Source organism: Pempheris klunzingeri, chromosome 17, assembly GCF_042242105.1.
Source record: "Pempheris klunzingeri isolate RE-2024b chromosome 17, fPemKlu1.hap1, whole genome shotgun sequence".
NCBI classification, from domain to species: Eukaryota; Metazoa; Chordata; class Actinopteri; order Acropomatiformes; family Pempheridae; genus Pempheris; species Pempheris klunzingeri.
In genome coordinates, this window is record NC_092028.1 from 3,208,604 (window position 1) to 3,225,742 (window position 17,139).

At 42.3% G+C, this 17,139-nt stretch overlaps 1 protein-coding gene across 1 annotated transcript; it reads right to left on the reverse strand.

Annotated features, from left to right (window-relative positions):
- Window positions 1-1,910: 1,910 nt before the first annotated feature.
- hlfa (HLF transcription factor, PAR bZIP family member a) lies at window positions 1,911-14,207 on the reverse strand. Its single transcript, XM_070848204.1, has 4 exons — window positions 13,894-14,207; window positions 12,638-12,994; window positions 5,273-5,487; window positions 1,911-4,487 (listed from the first exon to the last, which is right to left on the reverse strand). Exons 1-4 carry the CDS (start codon window positions 14,006-14,008, stop codon window positions 4,272-4,274), a joined length of 903 nt encoding a protein of 300 aa, XP_070704305.1. The 5' UTR covers window positions 14,009-14,207; the 3' UTR covers window positions 1,911-4,271.
- Window positions 14,208-17,139: the final 2,932 nt, after the last annotated feature.

Consider the following 17,139-nt stretch of genomic DNA (forward strand, 5'->3'; position numbering starts at 1 on the left):
AATAAAAAGGATCCCTACAGAGATAGACCTCTTAGATCCTATTTGTTTAACCAGAGACAGCTGCTGTATACTCCCAACCACAGCCACCAGACTCCATTGACAAAAAAGTAATTTTACATGGCAGTTACTGGTCTACTGCTGCTTCTATTGCTTAGTTTGCTTGTGTGTATTGTGAATCTTTATTGTTTTAACATGTTAGTTTGCATCCAAACTAACTCTTCCCAACACCAAAGACAACCTAACAACTCCTGTGTTCCACAAAGTAGAAATACTGTTTTCAAAAGTCTCAGATCTGATGCTGGCCGTTCTTGATGCTCAGTGCTACAGACATTATTTCAGTAGACACAGGCACTACAGTTTTTCAGTACCACTGCCAAACCTTCGGAAAGCTGCAAAATGTCCCAATTTTTTCAGATTAGGAAATCTCTTGCAGGATGATTGAACTAGTACTCACAGGTTTGACAGCTCGCTCTCATGAAAACCAGGCTTTCCATAGTGATTCTAAGAAAACAAAAACTATTCCGCAGGGCAGAGCACAGGAATACGACACAGCAGAAAAGAATTGGGATTTTATTAGACACTACAAATTACAGAGACAGACAGGCTGAGGGCCGAACAGCACAAGTAAATGTTATGCATCCATTCCATGACAAACAAGACCGACTACACATTTCTGCTGTATCTTTATACACTCTGAAACAGTCCGTTGGTGTTGCCATGAATACAATGGTTACAGGTCTGTTGCAATGTCCAAAATAAGAAATGAAACGTTGCCATTGTATATAATATATAGATCTTTTTTTAATGCACTAAGAAGCCCTTCAGTGCAGATCTGAACCTACCCGATTGGTGCTGTGATGAGAACTTTACATTGCAGAGAGACTGGGGAACAGTCAGTGTATTCAAGGCACTGGAATAGACTCAGAATTATGGTTAATGTTTCCGGGTGAGGTAGTGAAATCACTTGACAGTGAGGTAATTTTGGGATACACATGGATTAATTATTGGCTTTTTCCTATATGTGTATATGTATATATTACATATATAAGATGCTCCACAGATTCAGGAGGCATCCTTCCATTCTGCACTCTTCTCTAAGAACCCTGTTCACACTCGAATGTGGCTGTGCAGATAAGATGCAGACGGGAAAACACCCTCTAAAGCGCAAAAACATTAAAAAGTTTGTGGTTAGAAAATAACCATTTTGCATCACACACACCTTTGGAAGGGATCAATAATGACCAACCAAAGCTGGACTGAGATTTGATCCACGCAGTTGTTGTTTTGCTGTTTTTTGGAGCCAATATTGGCTTTTCTAATTGTTTCGTTTAAGGTTGTTGTGTTTTTAGAGTCTTTCCCACCCTGAAACCAAATACTAATGCGTCACAATTTGAAAAATGTCGGCAAAAATATAGAAGTCAAGGGTTGCCACTATTTTTTAAAAGCTAAATTTTCATGTTTGAAAATTCATACCGATTGCCAAAATTAAAACTGAAACGAGAACCCCTTTAACAATTTCAACTTAAAAAATATTGAAGATTAAATAAAATTTTTAAATTAAATGAAGATTTGATCCATCTCAAGGTCATTTTATTATACCTCTTGAGAAATTAGAACCTCTGGGTAGAATACGTTCCCATAGCTAAGTTCGGCCAGATGATGATTTCAGTCGTTATGTGCACAAATAGAAATAGACATTCTTATTTCTATCCTTCCTACCCCCCCCCGCCCCCTTCCACAAAAGTGTAAGAACATCAATGCCAGGCAACTAGCCAAAACGGCAGGAATTCACTGCACCCGGCCAGGAAATAGTCTGGTATTACACTTGTATATGGAGTTTAGTTTTAGCTGTTTCCCTCCATATTTAATCCACAAATATGAGAGTGGCATTATTCTGTCAGCAACTAAAGGGAAAATATCCCAAAATGAAAAAAAAATCTTTTGCATGATTTAATTTTAATATTGGCATCCCTGGACTTCTGTACAATTATCAGAAGAGTCAATATCAGGCCTCAAAAACATGAATCGGTCACATCCTAGCCTTGGACTGATTGGCAAAAAAGGTTTACGGTATGCAGCACTACACTAAAACACAACTAACATTTGGGCTCCACTGTAAGCCTTCATTTAAGAAAAATAAGTAAAGCTTCCCAATGTCCATCACTCAGGTTCCGGGACACAACTGCACCGGCTAAAGGAGCCAATCATACACACAAAGCAGCGAAAGTAAGCAGGTATACATTTCCCTTCCTTCATAGTAACTTCATCCCATCAAACCAGAACAGAAAGAAACAAGACTCACGAGCTGCATGGTCACAAAAAACCTTGAAGAAGAAACATTCGCCACTGGCAGAAAGGAAAGTCTGAATGATTCAGTGAAGTCAGGGGGAGGGTTTCAGCTCTGAACCTGACAAACAAAGCTTGTTTTCTCGTTGGGTTCGAGTTGATGGATTTAAAAAAGGGCCAAACTGTGTACATTCTCTTCTCTGGACTGCATTTTCAGCATCTGCTTCCTTACAGTCAAATGGGATTTACACGACATGGGAGCCTAAAGGTGGCACTAACATAAGCAGGAGTGTTAATAATATTCATGATCATGATAATAATGCCCAGGAGGTTTGGATGCTGCTGAATATCCACAAATCTCTGTAAAACTACCACATCGTAGCTAATATATAATATCAAAATACCACTATATGCATTTGTCTTTGAGTTATATACTTGTATTCTTTAATAATATTCTGGATCTGTTGTGCCTTTAAAATACATAGTTCAGTAATGTATAGGAAAAATACTGTACAAAAGGAACAACTTATAGAATAGGTTTATATAAACATATCTCTTGTAACCAATATATCATCTCTGTTGTGAATCGTTTGGTCTGCAGTAAACAAATTGATTGGGTTAACCACAGTATTGGACAACACCATCCAACTTTTTTGTCAACATCTTTGTCTACATTCATACAGCCATCTTCAGGAAGAGGGCAAACATAGAGCTACAATGAGAGACAACTGTATTGATTTCTAAAATAAAAACACTCATATTAATCATGCTAAGTTAAACAGAAGCAAAAAGAATTATCAACAACTTTGCAAAAACAAAATGAAAAGATTTTCAAACAGCTTTTCGTTTTGTGAAAGAAAATCATGCTTAAATCTGAAAACAAGGAGTAGGCTAAACGACAACAATGTCAAGAGTAGTATTAATACTAACAATTATATCAACAGAATACATATATATATATATAAAAAACAACAATCTTCCATCTGAGAAATAAAAGGTAGATAAATATGAGGCGGAGGAAATTTTGAGCAAGTGGAAACATTGCACCAGATCAGATTGTGAGACACGCATTAGTGCAGAGGTTAACTAAGGTTATCTCAGTTAACGAAGATGAGCCTAAATGAAAGGCGGAAAGGTGGGGTGGGGGACCAGGGAGGGGTGAGGAACATGTAGGTAGTCATGTCAGTTTAGTTATGGACAAGAATTATTGCTCAGTGTCGGGTTGATGAAGAAAAACCTGTTTTTAAAAACAGCAAATCTGTTACGCCACGACTGCACAGAAAAAATGTGCTATCTGAGTGTTAAATACCAAGAACGCTGTCAGAGAGGCTAGAGGGGAGCTGGGTTAGAGCGCTGGGAGCGTTAGACGACTGGAATATTATGGGGACATCGAGAAAAGGAGGTCAGAAAAGGGTCAAAGATGTGGGTGGCTGGGGACGGGGGTGTAAGCAGGCTCTCAGACACGTCACGTTAGAACACACAGAAGAAACAAACAGGAAACAACAGTTTTCAGTCCTGATCTCACGTATAAAATCGGTATGAAAGTGAACAACAAACAGCATGGCATCGTTTCTCAAAAGTGGAAGGTAGCAGGGACTCAGCTGGTGGGTTGGCTCATAACTCCTCACAGTACATTAAAGTGGGAAGTATGCATGTGTAAATACATATATTTATCTATGTATATATTTATATATATGTATATATTTAGTCGAACGATGTGTACAGAAATAAAAGAAGGAACAGACAATTTGAAGCTTATGATCGAAGTCAAAATGACAGTTATAATACCAGAATCATACAGGTGTGTGTTGGGGGGAGGGGGTTGAGATGGGAGCTTTGAGGGAGGAGGAGGGGGCGGTGGAGGAGGACGGGGCAGTGCCACCAAAAGAGACACATTGTCCTTCAAACTCGATGGCAGGCGGGTTGGGGGATAGAGGAGCGGGTGCGGGTTGGCGGCTGGGGTGAGGGGGGGTGGGTGTCAGGGCTCACAGGGGCCCGTGTCGAGCCTCGTATTTAGCCACAATGTTCTTGCAGCGGCCCAGCTCCTTCCTCATGTCCGCTACCTCGGAGCGGAGAGCGGCGTTCTCCTTCTCCAGGAAGCCAGCGCGGATGGCGATCTGGTTCTCCTTCAGCCGCCGGGCGTCCCGTGACCTCTTGGCCGCCACGTTGTTCTTCCTGCGCCGGGCCCAGTACCTGTCGTCCTGGAGAGCCATGCAGACAGGTTAGTGCCAAAAGCAACAACAGAGTTTCAACAGATTCGTACAATATGGTTCACGATGGAGTCAAAAGGTCAGGACGAGGAGCTCTCCGGACCAAACCCATGTCGTGGTTGTTGAAAAGTCTAAAAGGTCATCGTGTTATTTCGCTGCTGTAGTGCGACACAGGATGATTCACCTGAGCCGACCTGCCTGAAGAAACCAACACCCCAAACACTTTGTGCTAAATATAGTTTCTTCCTGCTGGATATTCACCCTTTTTACTTTGGGGAGAATGAAGTAATGAATGACATAAATAACATTTTGAAGCATTCTCCTCGCTGAATTTGACCTTTAAAGTGGCATCATAAACTGGGTTAACACGTCTTTGTCTACATTATCCAAGGTATAAAAAAGTATTCCTTTGGTAATAAGACCAAAACTCAGGTGTAGTACTGGCACTAGTGTTCAAACTCGATCAATGCAAATATTATATTTATAGGGATTAAACAAACTATGTTGATTTAGGTTAGTAATAGCTGCACCCTTCTATTACCTTACTCATCTCCATCTTTTTAATATAACTTTTGACTATTTCAACCACTTCGTAAGCTTCCCATGTTTGAGAGTGCAGCTTGTTCGGCTTTCAGTCCATGGTCTTTGTCCCCTCAAAGCTGCCTAGACCCTCTCTGCTTACATAACAACAGGCCCCAACATCTCGGCCAAAGCAGGAGATCTAATCTCACATCACCCAGCTGAAACTGACACGTGGAGAAAGAGCAGCAGGTCACCTTCATGTCCTCTGGGATGAAAACCTTGCGGGCTTTCTTGATCATGGGCTGTGGCTTCAGCTCCTCTGCGGTAAATTTGCGTTTCCTGGGGTCGAACATTTCCTGCCCCGGCACGCTGGACAGAGCCAGGTCCGCTGGGTCGGGATCGTAGGCCAAGGGCACCTGGATGGACTCTGGGTCAATGGGGCTGGGGGTGTCCCGGGGTGAGGGCAGTGCTGCAGGGAGAGCAACAAAAAATGACACACATTAACTTTTAGCCAGTACACAGAATCATCCTATTTTCTTAAACAGAGTTTGTAAAGAGTAAAAAAACCTCTCATCATTTGGCAGAGAAGGGAGAAGACAGCAGAAACAGCACCATTAAAGTTCAAGGTGCCATTTCCATTTGGGGTAATAGGTTACACAACGCCAGCTTTTTTCTGTGAGGCTCTTAAAGCTGGACAGAGGGCACAGATGGAGCAGCGGTGGGGAGCTGAAGAGAGCCTCTCATTCTGAGCTGGAGGCCTCCGAGGGGGAGCTGAATGCTGCCTTTCTTCCCTCTGAGCTCACATGTTTGTGTGTTCAAGGGCTCAACCATTAAGAAATGTTGGGCTTTGACTTAAAGTGGCAAAACAAGAGTGTCGGTGCAGATGCAAAGCAAGAGAACAGGTGACTACATTTGTAGAACTCATTTCATCTGTACAGAAGAGTATTTGTCAGATCTGACCAGCAGGTGGTGCTATCACAAAAGCTTTACGAACACAAGCAAACGGGCTGAAGAATCATTTCACTGACTGTTTTATCTTAAACTCTGCAGCTATCAGCAGCTCCTCTCAGCTCATCTGAAACAAGCAGATTTTGTGTCTCCAAGTGGTCTGCCTTCACGGCTATCTGCCTCTTGTGCAAGGCTTCTCCCATTGATCTGAAGCTGCCGGCTGACCAGTGATTCGGTTCATTTTCCGGCCTTGGTGGAACAGTTGCCCTGTGATTCATTACATTAGCACCGATTTGTTTTGACACACAAACCATACCTGCGCTCCCTGCTCGATACAAAAAGCTTGACGAGCGACACAACGGGGAATAGGGCTGAAAGCAGCAAAGTGTGGCAGGCATTTTCATTAGCTGCTGCTGCCAGCTCGTACATCATGACCTACATTTTTGTACTTGTGAGCGCGCCATGACAGCCAGTCAATGCTGCTGACCTTCAGTCACAGTGTACACGGTCAAACTGCTTTCTGCTTTTGGCTGCGCTGGAGATTTGAGAAAGGGCCATCAGACTGAGCTTGGTTCTCAGAGTAAAAATCAGCACCAAACAGGAAGCCTGTGTTCAGTCTGAGCATCAGGAGTCAGCATCCTATCCATAGGAAATGATGGGCTTCTTCATCACACAGACGTGAAAACCTCAAAACTGAGTGCAACAATGGCCAAGATTTCTCTGTTCACAACAAGGAGGAAAACAAAAGCATTTGTTTGAGCAACTATGTAGGACTATTAAAAGCTGATAATTATCACCTCATAAAACTGAGAGCAGAAATGTGGGAAGAAAACTACACTGTTGAAAACAACAACTTTCTAAGACATGTGTTTCAGATCCATGCCTTCAGCAGATGTTGATGTTGATGTTCACTACACACAAGTCTGGGTGGTTTTTCACGTTTTACTTCAAAGAAATATCAGCAAGTTTTCCTTTACAAGAAGTAGTGCTATATAAGAACATGCAGCCGAAAACACGTTGATTTGGGAAAATTGGACTATCTGATCAAATAATAAGTAAGAGAGTTGATTGATCTGTAAGTTTGTTTCTTGATTATAATTCATGAATCGTTTAGTCTATGACATGTCAAAAAGAGCCCAAATGTATTGTTTTGGCCAACAACAGGTCCAAAACCCAAAGATATCAAAAAGTTATTAAGATTGTCATGAAAAACGTCCATTACATGTTATCAGAGTAACCAGAGCCCAACTTCAATTGGCTTGTTTTGTTTGAACAACAGTCTAAAATGCAAATATATTTCACTTAAAATGATACAAACCACAGAGAAACTGCAAATCTTCACATTTCAGAAGCTGGAATAACAGAATTTTTGGTATTTCTGCTTGACTAATTATTTAAATAGCTAATGGCTAAGCAGAATTACCATTATAGACTGAGCTCAGCCACAAACTGCACTACTAAAACTAGACGCTGTGTTGGACAGTCCGTCAGGCCTGGAGTCAGACCTGGAGTCAGACCTGGAGTCAGACCTGCAGTAGCCGCCTCGCCCTAATCACCTATAGGAGCCATTATGATCTCCTCATTAGCTGGAGTTAAAACAGTGGCATGGCCGTGGGCTAAAAGTAGGCGCACAAGCCGGTTCCGTAACCTGTAGTGTTCTCAACTCACGTACGACACATTCCAGGAGAGAGGAAGTTGTCGAATGTGGATTCACAAAATAGTCCTCCTCCACCCCTCCTGAACAGGAAATCTAAAATTAACGAGCCAGGAAGGGTAGTTCGGAGCTGACCTACAAAGAGGTGTGTGAAAGCAGGAATAAACAGGACTTTAACACCACGAAATACCTTCAATTGACATGAGACTGTTCATGTATTATCTTACAACCTCCACACACTGCTGACTGCAGGTTGGTGTCAGACTAGATCATCATATCAGAGTTGCACTGAGTGTTATCATATAGCTGTGTGGGTGATAATGCTACAGTTAGTGATAAGCTGGGCTGCTGGTGGTATCTGGCTGTAAGGGCAGAGCTGCTGAACTCTGACCTGGGTGTAACACGGGACCGACAGCAGCCACTTTTTCTCTCAAACACTGCGCTTTGGGGCTAAAGGGCAGAAGGATTATTGTTCTAATTGGCTCAGAAATTTAACAAGAGTGCTGCAACTGGTTCCTCCTTTCTGCAGAAGGTTGGACTGGTTCACATGAGCACATCGGGGATACATTAGGGATATTTTTCTTATTGTCAACAAATCCCACGAAAAGACCAAAACCAACAATGAACTGTAATTGTACTTGTATTGAAAGCCTGACATATCTTATTCCTCTGTGTCATAGAGCTCCATTGTTGTCCCAAAACTATTAAAACAGTGACAGGTTCTTTTGTTACCATAAAAACACACTGTAGTTTATTTTCACCGATGTTCACCACCCTGCTGCCCCCAATTACTGTCTAGAGAAAAGATTGTGTATTATTCCACAGTTGGAGACAGTCCTGTTTTGGTCATGGTTGCTAAAAACTACGACGCCCAGCTGTTTTAAGAAATAACTGAAACATGTACATTAGAAATTAATTCACACTTTCAGCAGGAACCAAGTATTGAGAGATAACTCACTAACACACTGTTGGTTTTGGTCCTCTCGTGAGATTTGTTGACAAAGAGGAAACTAAACCATCTTACACCCTGGAGAATTTTTTTGCTGTACTTCATTGCTTTAGGCCACTCATGCAGTACTTGCTGATCCTGTCCACAGACCACATGACAGACATTTGAGAGGAAAGCTACTTGGTTTGCCAGTAACCTTGTCAGATGAAACTGACTACTACAACAATGGGAAAGATACAATAAAGCTTTTTCTGATCAGTGCACTGAGTGCTGCCTCACCAGCCTCCGCTGACACGCTAAATTACTTTGACATCCTGATAAATATATGAACTCCACATTTAGCTCCTCAAAGTGATTTAGTGTTTCCCACTGAGCCCTCTTTCCTTCACTAACACACTGGAATGCACCACAACACACCCTTTGACCCCTCCTACATCTGACTTCCCCTTTGGACCCTGCCAACAGCACACAGGGGTCCCTCTCCTGAACCAACCCTGACACAGACCCTCAGCGTCTGCACGCCAGTCAGACTGCGAAAACACTGAAACGCCCGTTCATTTGTTCGTTTGGTTGTGATAACAATGTTATCTGCCGGCTGCTGTATTGCTTGCAAGCAGGGCGCAGGCACAAAGGGCTGTGGTTGTTGTTGTGGGTGGTGGTGGTGGAGTGGCTGGTTAGATGAGACAAGACTCTGCGAGCTGGAACAGCATTGTGAGCACGTGACAAAAGCACACTAGAGTCCATGTGATCTCTGCAGGGTACAGCCTGTGCCTTGGCTGTGAGTCCAGGCTGTGTCGGAGCAGAGCCAGGCCAGGGAGGGAGAGGAAGACTGGACGGGAAGTGGAGAGTGTTTAAGAGAGAGAGAGAGAGAGAGAGAGAGAGAGGGGAGGGCGAAAGTGAGAGTGAGCGTGGGAGGGAGGGAGGAGAGAAGGGAGGTTCATGCCGTGACAAGCTCCTGTTTGCAGCTGAGAGCCGCACACGGCGCCTGCATGTGTCCGTCACATGGCCCAGCACGCTGCAGGAAACCCCAGCCGCGTTCACGTGAGAGGTAAATGTGAAGGCACAGACAGAGACAGACTCAAACAAAACACACACACACACACACACACACACACAGTCTGAAGTTCTGCCTCTGCACATACGCACATGAACACGCAGGCTGTACCGTACAGATGCACCTCCCCTGTCTTTATCTGTGGCTGCACTGCTCTCAGGTTCCAACTAGATCTCTCTTACCTGAGGCTGCACACCTTTCTAGCTGCAGGAACAGAAGTAGGCCGACATAAGGTGAAACATCATGCTGAAAGCTTCATGTTACAGTGAGGGAGTTTTAGAGAGGATATGAATCTCAAATCTAACTAAATGTTCCTACACTTTTTACTTTCCTTCTTACAAGGTGGACCTAAAATCTACATCCTTCTGAAGTGTGTAGTGTTCAAACAATCAGTCTAGTCGTTCATTCAACAAAATAAAATGACAAAGTGATATTATCAACGTCCTAATTTTCCAGTTTTTCAAATGTGAAGGATTTGCTTCTTTCCTCCGGTTGTAAAATTTATTATCTTTTGGTTTTGGACTGTTGTTCAAACAAGACCAGCTATTTTAAGACATCACCTTGGGCTGTGGGAAGGTGTCATACATTTTATTTTATAGACTAAACAATGCATCCTTTAAATAAAAAAACTAATAGTAGCCACTGCGGCTCTAAGGTTACACAGTAAAGAGGGCTAAAACTGCAGTACCTTCGCTCAGTCTACACGCATATATGCAGGCTGTTATTAGTCATTATTAATGGTATAATTAACCCGACATGAGGATGTGAGAATAAGAGATTTTTGAAGGGAACAAACAGAAATTAATCATTTTTAGAAAATATAATTGATTTAAGTTATACTACAAAAAAATGTTGCATGTATTTTGATACTAATTATTAGTAGAATTACTGTTATTTTAATATCGTATCTCTTGTAAATTGTTTATCATGATATTCTGTGTTTTCTGAACATCATTTTCATTGATTTTTTTACATTTACCTCTTTAATCAGGTATTTATTTTCTATTTTAATTATCTAATTGTACATTTAAACCTCTCTCTGATTAACCCTGTTTTCTAGCCTTGACTAATTGAGCTAATTGGTCGGTTGAACTTATACCAACCACTGGTTGTTGTAGCCGCTCTCAGTTAAAGCAAATGGAATACAGAGGATTGATTTTTTTTGAAAATATCGACATATGCATGTTCAGTGAGGAATTAAGAACGTCACTAATGCAATGGCTTTTATCGTCCAGCCCCATTAGCCCTGTTATGTCTGGATGTCATATGATGTATGTACCACAGTACAGTGGCAGTGTTTGTAATACCTCAGCAGTAAGACACAACACACTGAGAGGAAGTGCTGTGTGTGGTGGAGATACAACAGCTGTGGACATCCACAAACAACATTTAGCACACATTGTCCCTATGTAACTGTTATCATGAGAATGTGTGTGTTTGTGGAACTTTTAAGGGGTGAATCACGGACGATTTCACCCACAAACGAGCAAACAGGACCGGCCACATTTGGTGTAATTAAGCTGACAAATGAGCGATGGACTAGCTGTTTCTCAGGTCATGATCAGCCCTCGTAACATTTACAGGAAGGCGAACGAACACCATTCATCCTCCATTATCATGCAGCCTGATGAGTCTTTAATCATCCGCAGAATCAATGCGCATCTGCACAGGAGTTTAATCTGTTGTTTACTGATTTTTGTTTGTGTGATTCCTGATAACGCACTCAATTGACCACGCATTGACTGTTCAGTGGAACAAGGCGTGTTGCTTTACACCAAGACCCCTCCTGTTCAGCGTTTACAGGTAAAACACACATAAACAGAGCATTTGCAGCATCACACACACAAGCGCCCTCCAAACAATCCATCTGTTTATCTGTCTCATATCGTCAGATCTCCTACCAGGAGCCTCTTTGTGTTACGTTTGGAATTGAAACACTAACCGTCTCCGGTGGCGTGGTTGGGTTTTGCCCGCTGAGAATTCGCTCTGCTTATGTTTATAGTCGGGGTCGGCCCTTTAAATGATTCAAAATCGCTCTGCTGTTTGGTGAATTGAAAACCCAAGTAGTGTCTGGCTGCAGCTTTACAAACTCAGTTACACAGTTTAACGCTTCAGTCTAAACACCGACTACCTACTTAATGTCAGCTCATTACAATAAGAAGATTTTCCATTACGAAAAGCTCAATTTGATCACCATAACACTGAAACTTAGTACTGAAAGAATCTGTAATGAAATAAGGTCTGTACAAGCTTTTAGGATCATTAGACCTTTCCTGTCTTGCCTATTATAAGATATCAAGAGCCAAAGGAAAATTAAAAACACCTAAAAAAATCAGTCTCATTGAGTCTAGAGTGCAGGACAAAGGCTAAATGAAGTTCAGTAGAATGTAATAATTTATAAATCACTTTTCTGACTAACGCAAGCAGCTTTTCATCAGCGATCACCAGGGAATTCTGGGGAATGAAAGTTAATACTGAAACTACTCTTACAGAGGGGAAAATTAAACTTTCAATACACAATTATAACTGCAGCACAGAAAACTAAAGTAAACATGGCTCATGGTAGACGAAGCCTTGGACTGTGCTGTATCCTTGGCCTGTTTAAGCTGTGCTCTGGGACTCTAAAGTCCAGTTCGGGGCCGCAAGTCAGAGCTCAAGTACGTCAGTGTGTATCTAACCTGTGGTGAAAAGCTCTAACTAGGTGAAGCTAAATTAGAAACAGACCTAAGTCAGCTCTCAGAGGTGAGGCCTTCGGAGAGTCAGACACAAACCACAACCACTTGTTGTCGCTTAGCATCTCTGGGCTAGCTAGGTAATGGTGGTGTGTATTCTAATGTGTGTGTGTGTGTGTGTGTGTGTGTGTGTGTGTACCAGGTGAGCAAAGAAGCAGCGCAACCTTCTGGAGCCTCCTGTGTAACTGAGAAGGTGTGAAAGAGTGTGTGACCCCCACGTGTCCCTTTGTGTGCAGGTGCGTTGTCAGGTGCACATCATGTTCCGCTGCATGTGAGTCCTACCTGCTGTGCTGGGGCTGTGCAGTACGGTCTGAGGCGCCATGCCTGTGTGAACCGAGGTGGTGGCGCGGCTGCTAAGGTCCACCACGGTGGGTGTGGGCGGGGCGGGTGGGGCGGCCAGCGGGGCCTGCTGAGGCGGCTGGGCTGCCTGCTGGGCCTGGTCGCTCTGGGCTGTGTTAGCAGGGATGCCGTTCTCTGACAGGAACTCCTCCAGGTCCATGTACTCCAGCTGAAAGTTGTCCCCATCGTAGGGCAGGGTCTTGTCCCAGAGAGTCGGACCAAGGAAGGCCGACTGTGGATGGTTGGCTGCGCTGCTCTCCTCATCCAGCTTCTTCTCTTTCTCCTTGTCTTTCCCAAATCCTGCAAGTGTTTGCACACAGTCATTTCATTGTCTTACAGCCGGGGAGAATCACGGGTCATTGCATGGGTATAAATAGAAAGTATGCCTGGGGACGCTTCTTAAAGGGTCACTTCAATCAATTTCAATAAAAAAAAAAAAATGTAATAGGGACTCTTCAGTTGTCTGTAGTGTCTATTGTCACCCACACTGAAAGCTGCTGAGTTCATTATTTATCAAGGCTTGTTGATGTGTTATTTTTCAATGATGTACCAACTAAATCCAATCATCCTCCATTATCCAATTTCCTCCTCCAGAAAATATGTTGCTTTTTTTTATTCGTGTGACCTTACCCTTTAAAAACAACGTCTCTATTCATGTTCAGACACTGTAATGAAACTCAATACATTGAACAATACAAACACAGGGTGCACTGCAAGCATCAACAGCAGCTTCAGCACAGAAAGGACGCCCTCTGTCGACCCGTCGTGGTATCACTAATTAGGGTTTAAAGGTAATAAACGCACCTCCGAGCTAAAAACAGCGCAGTGACAATAACAACACATGCAGACTGTTCTGAATTGCGCTACTTTAGCGAAAAAATAGCAGTTAAATAGCTCGTGAGCTGGAGCTGAAGTTCACGTCAACCTGTCAGTCAACCAGCATTAAGCCGAGACGATCATTATTCTGTTTTATTTATCTTTGCAGCAGCCAGGCTGATAAGATGACTTAGTTTCTTCGACAAAGACCGTAAAATGACAAGAAGTATTACTCTGGTTGGGTTTAGTCAGCCCGCGTCCTTCATCTGTCAAAGCCGTGCATGTCTCCAGAATGATAATAACCAGCAGAGAGACACCACACCGCGGAGACTGAAGCCCAGTCAGCGGACCCCACAGTCAAGTTTTATCGCTTTCAAACGTACCTTCATCGTGATGGAAAGGAAGCTTCAGCGGGTTCTCCAGCAGGGATTTCAGTACGCCGTGAGTCGGCGGCAGGAAAGTTGGGTTTATGGGAAGAGGTCTGGCCATTTTCTCCATATGTCTTAAAGGGTTATTGGAGAACAAAGCTCGCAAACACAAGAGAGAGTCTTCCCCTCCGAGAGAGACGGCCGAGGAGGTCCGTGCAGACGGGAAACAACGACACCGGTGCTCGGGAGGGAGTGAACGGGGCTCCGCGCAGCAGCAGGACGGTGAGCGGCTGGCTGTCTGTCGTCGAGGCTGGCTGGCAAATAGCTGGAGGAGGAGGAGGAGGAGGAGGAGGAGGAGGAGGAGAGGAGGGGGGCGGGGGAGCGGAGGTCTGACGGAGCAGCTACACCTCTACATCCATGTGCGGAGACGGACGCCGGTGACGTCAAAGTACCGGGAGGGCGTGGTCAGCTCCTCGCGGCGCGTTCGAGACCCGTGGGAAAGAAGACATTCAACATGTTGCCTTCAATTGCAAATTGTATAGAGGATGTTTTGAGGCGACCAAATAAAGTACATACAAGGGGAAATATTCAGTCCTGCTATTTATTCTGTCATAAAACATTCAAAAGTTTTATTTACAATGTATCAAAACTCAATTTACTGCTATTTAAATTTACTTTTATTTCTACTTCATTCATATGTTGTACTTGCAGTGTGATGCACCACTTATTACAGCTAATACTTTTGCCATGCATAGTCCTTGTTTCTGAGCTTGTACTCTGTAATATTTGATTCATCATAAATCTGCCACTGTACGATAGATGCACCTTTTTGGACATTTTCTAATTAGGCTACCTACAATTAACCAGAACCATGCACTGATATCCATGCACTAGTTGTCTTTTACATCTCTGTATTCTACATGTATCACATCAATTAAAAGTTACTGTATCCGGTAATCTTGACTAAAATTGCTCCTGTATATATATTTCTTAACTTTCTTTATTTGTCTGTACTCATCCCTTCTGAATTTCCCCTCCAGTAGTAAAAAAGCCTTCTTTTTATCTTATGTATATATACTTGTTTGTTTTTTTTAATTTATCCCATTAAGTATCTATTCTATATTACCATGTATGTATAGATAGTATATATCCATACTATTTCTATCTTTATTATGGCCTATATATACTACTTGCAGGGTTTCTTAGCAGGTTAATCCTGTCATGGTGCAAACCAGTGCATAATGTTCTCTTACTGCACATGGATGTATCAATTCAACAGTTTTAACTTATAATAATACTTATAATACATCCATACTAATACATTAGGTGCTCACTTCCATATCCAAATATCCATGGACAAATGTGATAAATCAAATTAGGGTCAAAATGTTTCTACGTTTTTTTGTTGTTTTTTTTACATGTTTGCTGATTGAGTATTTTGTGCTTGCTTTCCATCATATACAGTAAACTGTCTATCCTAAACTGTCATAGTCTATTACCATAGTCGTTCATGTTTCCCTTTGCTCCCATGCAATTCCCTGCAATTGCAGCCCCACAAGCTATTGAGAGCTGTTGTAACAACATTTGAATTTGTGATGGACAGACCCACAGTTTTGCGTTACCGAGAACATTTTCCAAAATTCCAGCTGTGAGCAATTTTCTTTGAGAACACTCCTAAATCATTTGTCAATGGACTGCTCGTGAAAACAGAATGAATGGGAACTTTCTCAGCTTGGCTTTGGGCTAAAAATATCTTTGTTTCCAACTGAAATGTTCTGTGTACACTGGCCTTTCGTCACGTTTTAAGCCTTTTCTCAGGTCAAAATTGCTTTGACAGGAACAAAACAGAAACCCAATATAACACATAAGTAAGAGCGTAGGAGTGCATTGTTGTGACAAATTTGCTTTCAACTAAAACACATGTAGATGCAGAGTATGCTCTCAAAGTCAGACCAGTGTCCTATTCTTTATGGATAAAACAGCGTCTTTTTGTGCCAGCGACACAGATTACATCCGTGACTGCTGCAGTTTCATCTCTCAGATGAGACATGTTCATAAATGGTCATATGCTCTCCAAAACCCCTGAGATATCACACATTTACCTGAGGTTGTGTACTTAACACAGTGTTTAGGTCTTTGTTACAATCATGACTAAATGAGTTTCTCAGGGCTGCTGTAGTAAACTCTAAGTCTGAGAATGAGGGCTCAATCCACTGTAGGATGACGTGAATCTAAACTTGACCTACTTTCAGCCAATGGGTGTTGTCAGGCTGCAATTCTATCCGCGCAGGTCGTGGCACATGGAAACTCACGCTTTCTAGTGTAGTAGTGGCTGAGTCATAGTTTAAAGTCTTTGTTCCACTCTGCCCATTCGTTTGGTTTAGTCTGCATCATCATCAGCACCACTTGCTTTTCACCGAAAAATCCTCCCAGAAAAGAGATGACAAGAATTACAAGCTGAGAAAAAAAACAGAAGAAGATATATGACAAAAGTCTTGTGAAAGGAGCCCATTGTGCAGACATGGATTAGAGCAGAGTGGGATAAATCCTTTTATCCGAAACTGTCCTCATGCCTATGAAAATGTCAGGCTAAATCAAACCCAAGATCTAATTTTTCATGGCCTCAAAGCCCTGCTGAATGAAAATGTCCTCTTGCCACCTAAAATTCACCTGCTCAGACACTATAACTGTATTCTGAATTTGCCTTTTTAATTTTGTAATATTACAAGTTTTACAAGGAAACTCACTGTCATCAGTCCGATGGCACATTGAACAAAGATGGTATTCTTCTTCCAGGCTGAAACTGAGCAATAGTACCAGATCTCAGCTGGTCACATTAAGATATCTGATTATTAGATGAAGGATACTCAGAACTAAATCATTTTCTTTTTTCATGATGCTTTAGGTGATGTAAACAGAAATTCTAATGTTGTGATGGATACACTGAGCTACAGCTATGGCTCCGTGTCTTTGGCTTATATTTACTTTTTTGCAAATCAGCAGCAACAAAAAAGGCTGAATTAGCTTTTAACAGTTCATGATTGTAGTGTACCCATGGACATACAGACAACTATCATGATTGATTTTGATATGGAAGACAACTTAAAAACTTGATGATTCTCAAGCAAGTTCTGTAGTTATAAGAATACATGCAAGAAAGTGTTTAACTGAAAGAAATCTCTGCAGATGGAAATTTGTGACGTATAAGCCAAACAAAACGTGTGTTGTATGAAAGTGGTCAGCTGAACAGAGCAGAATGCC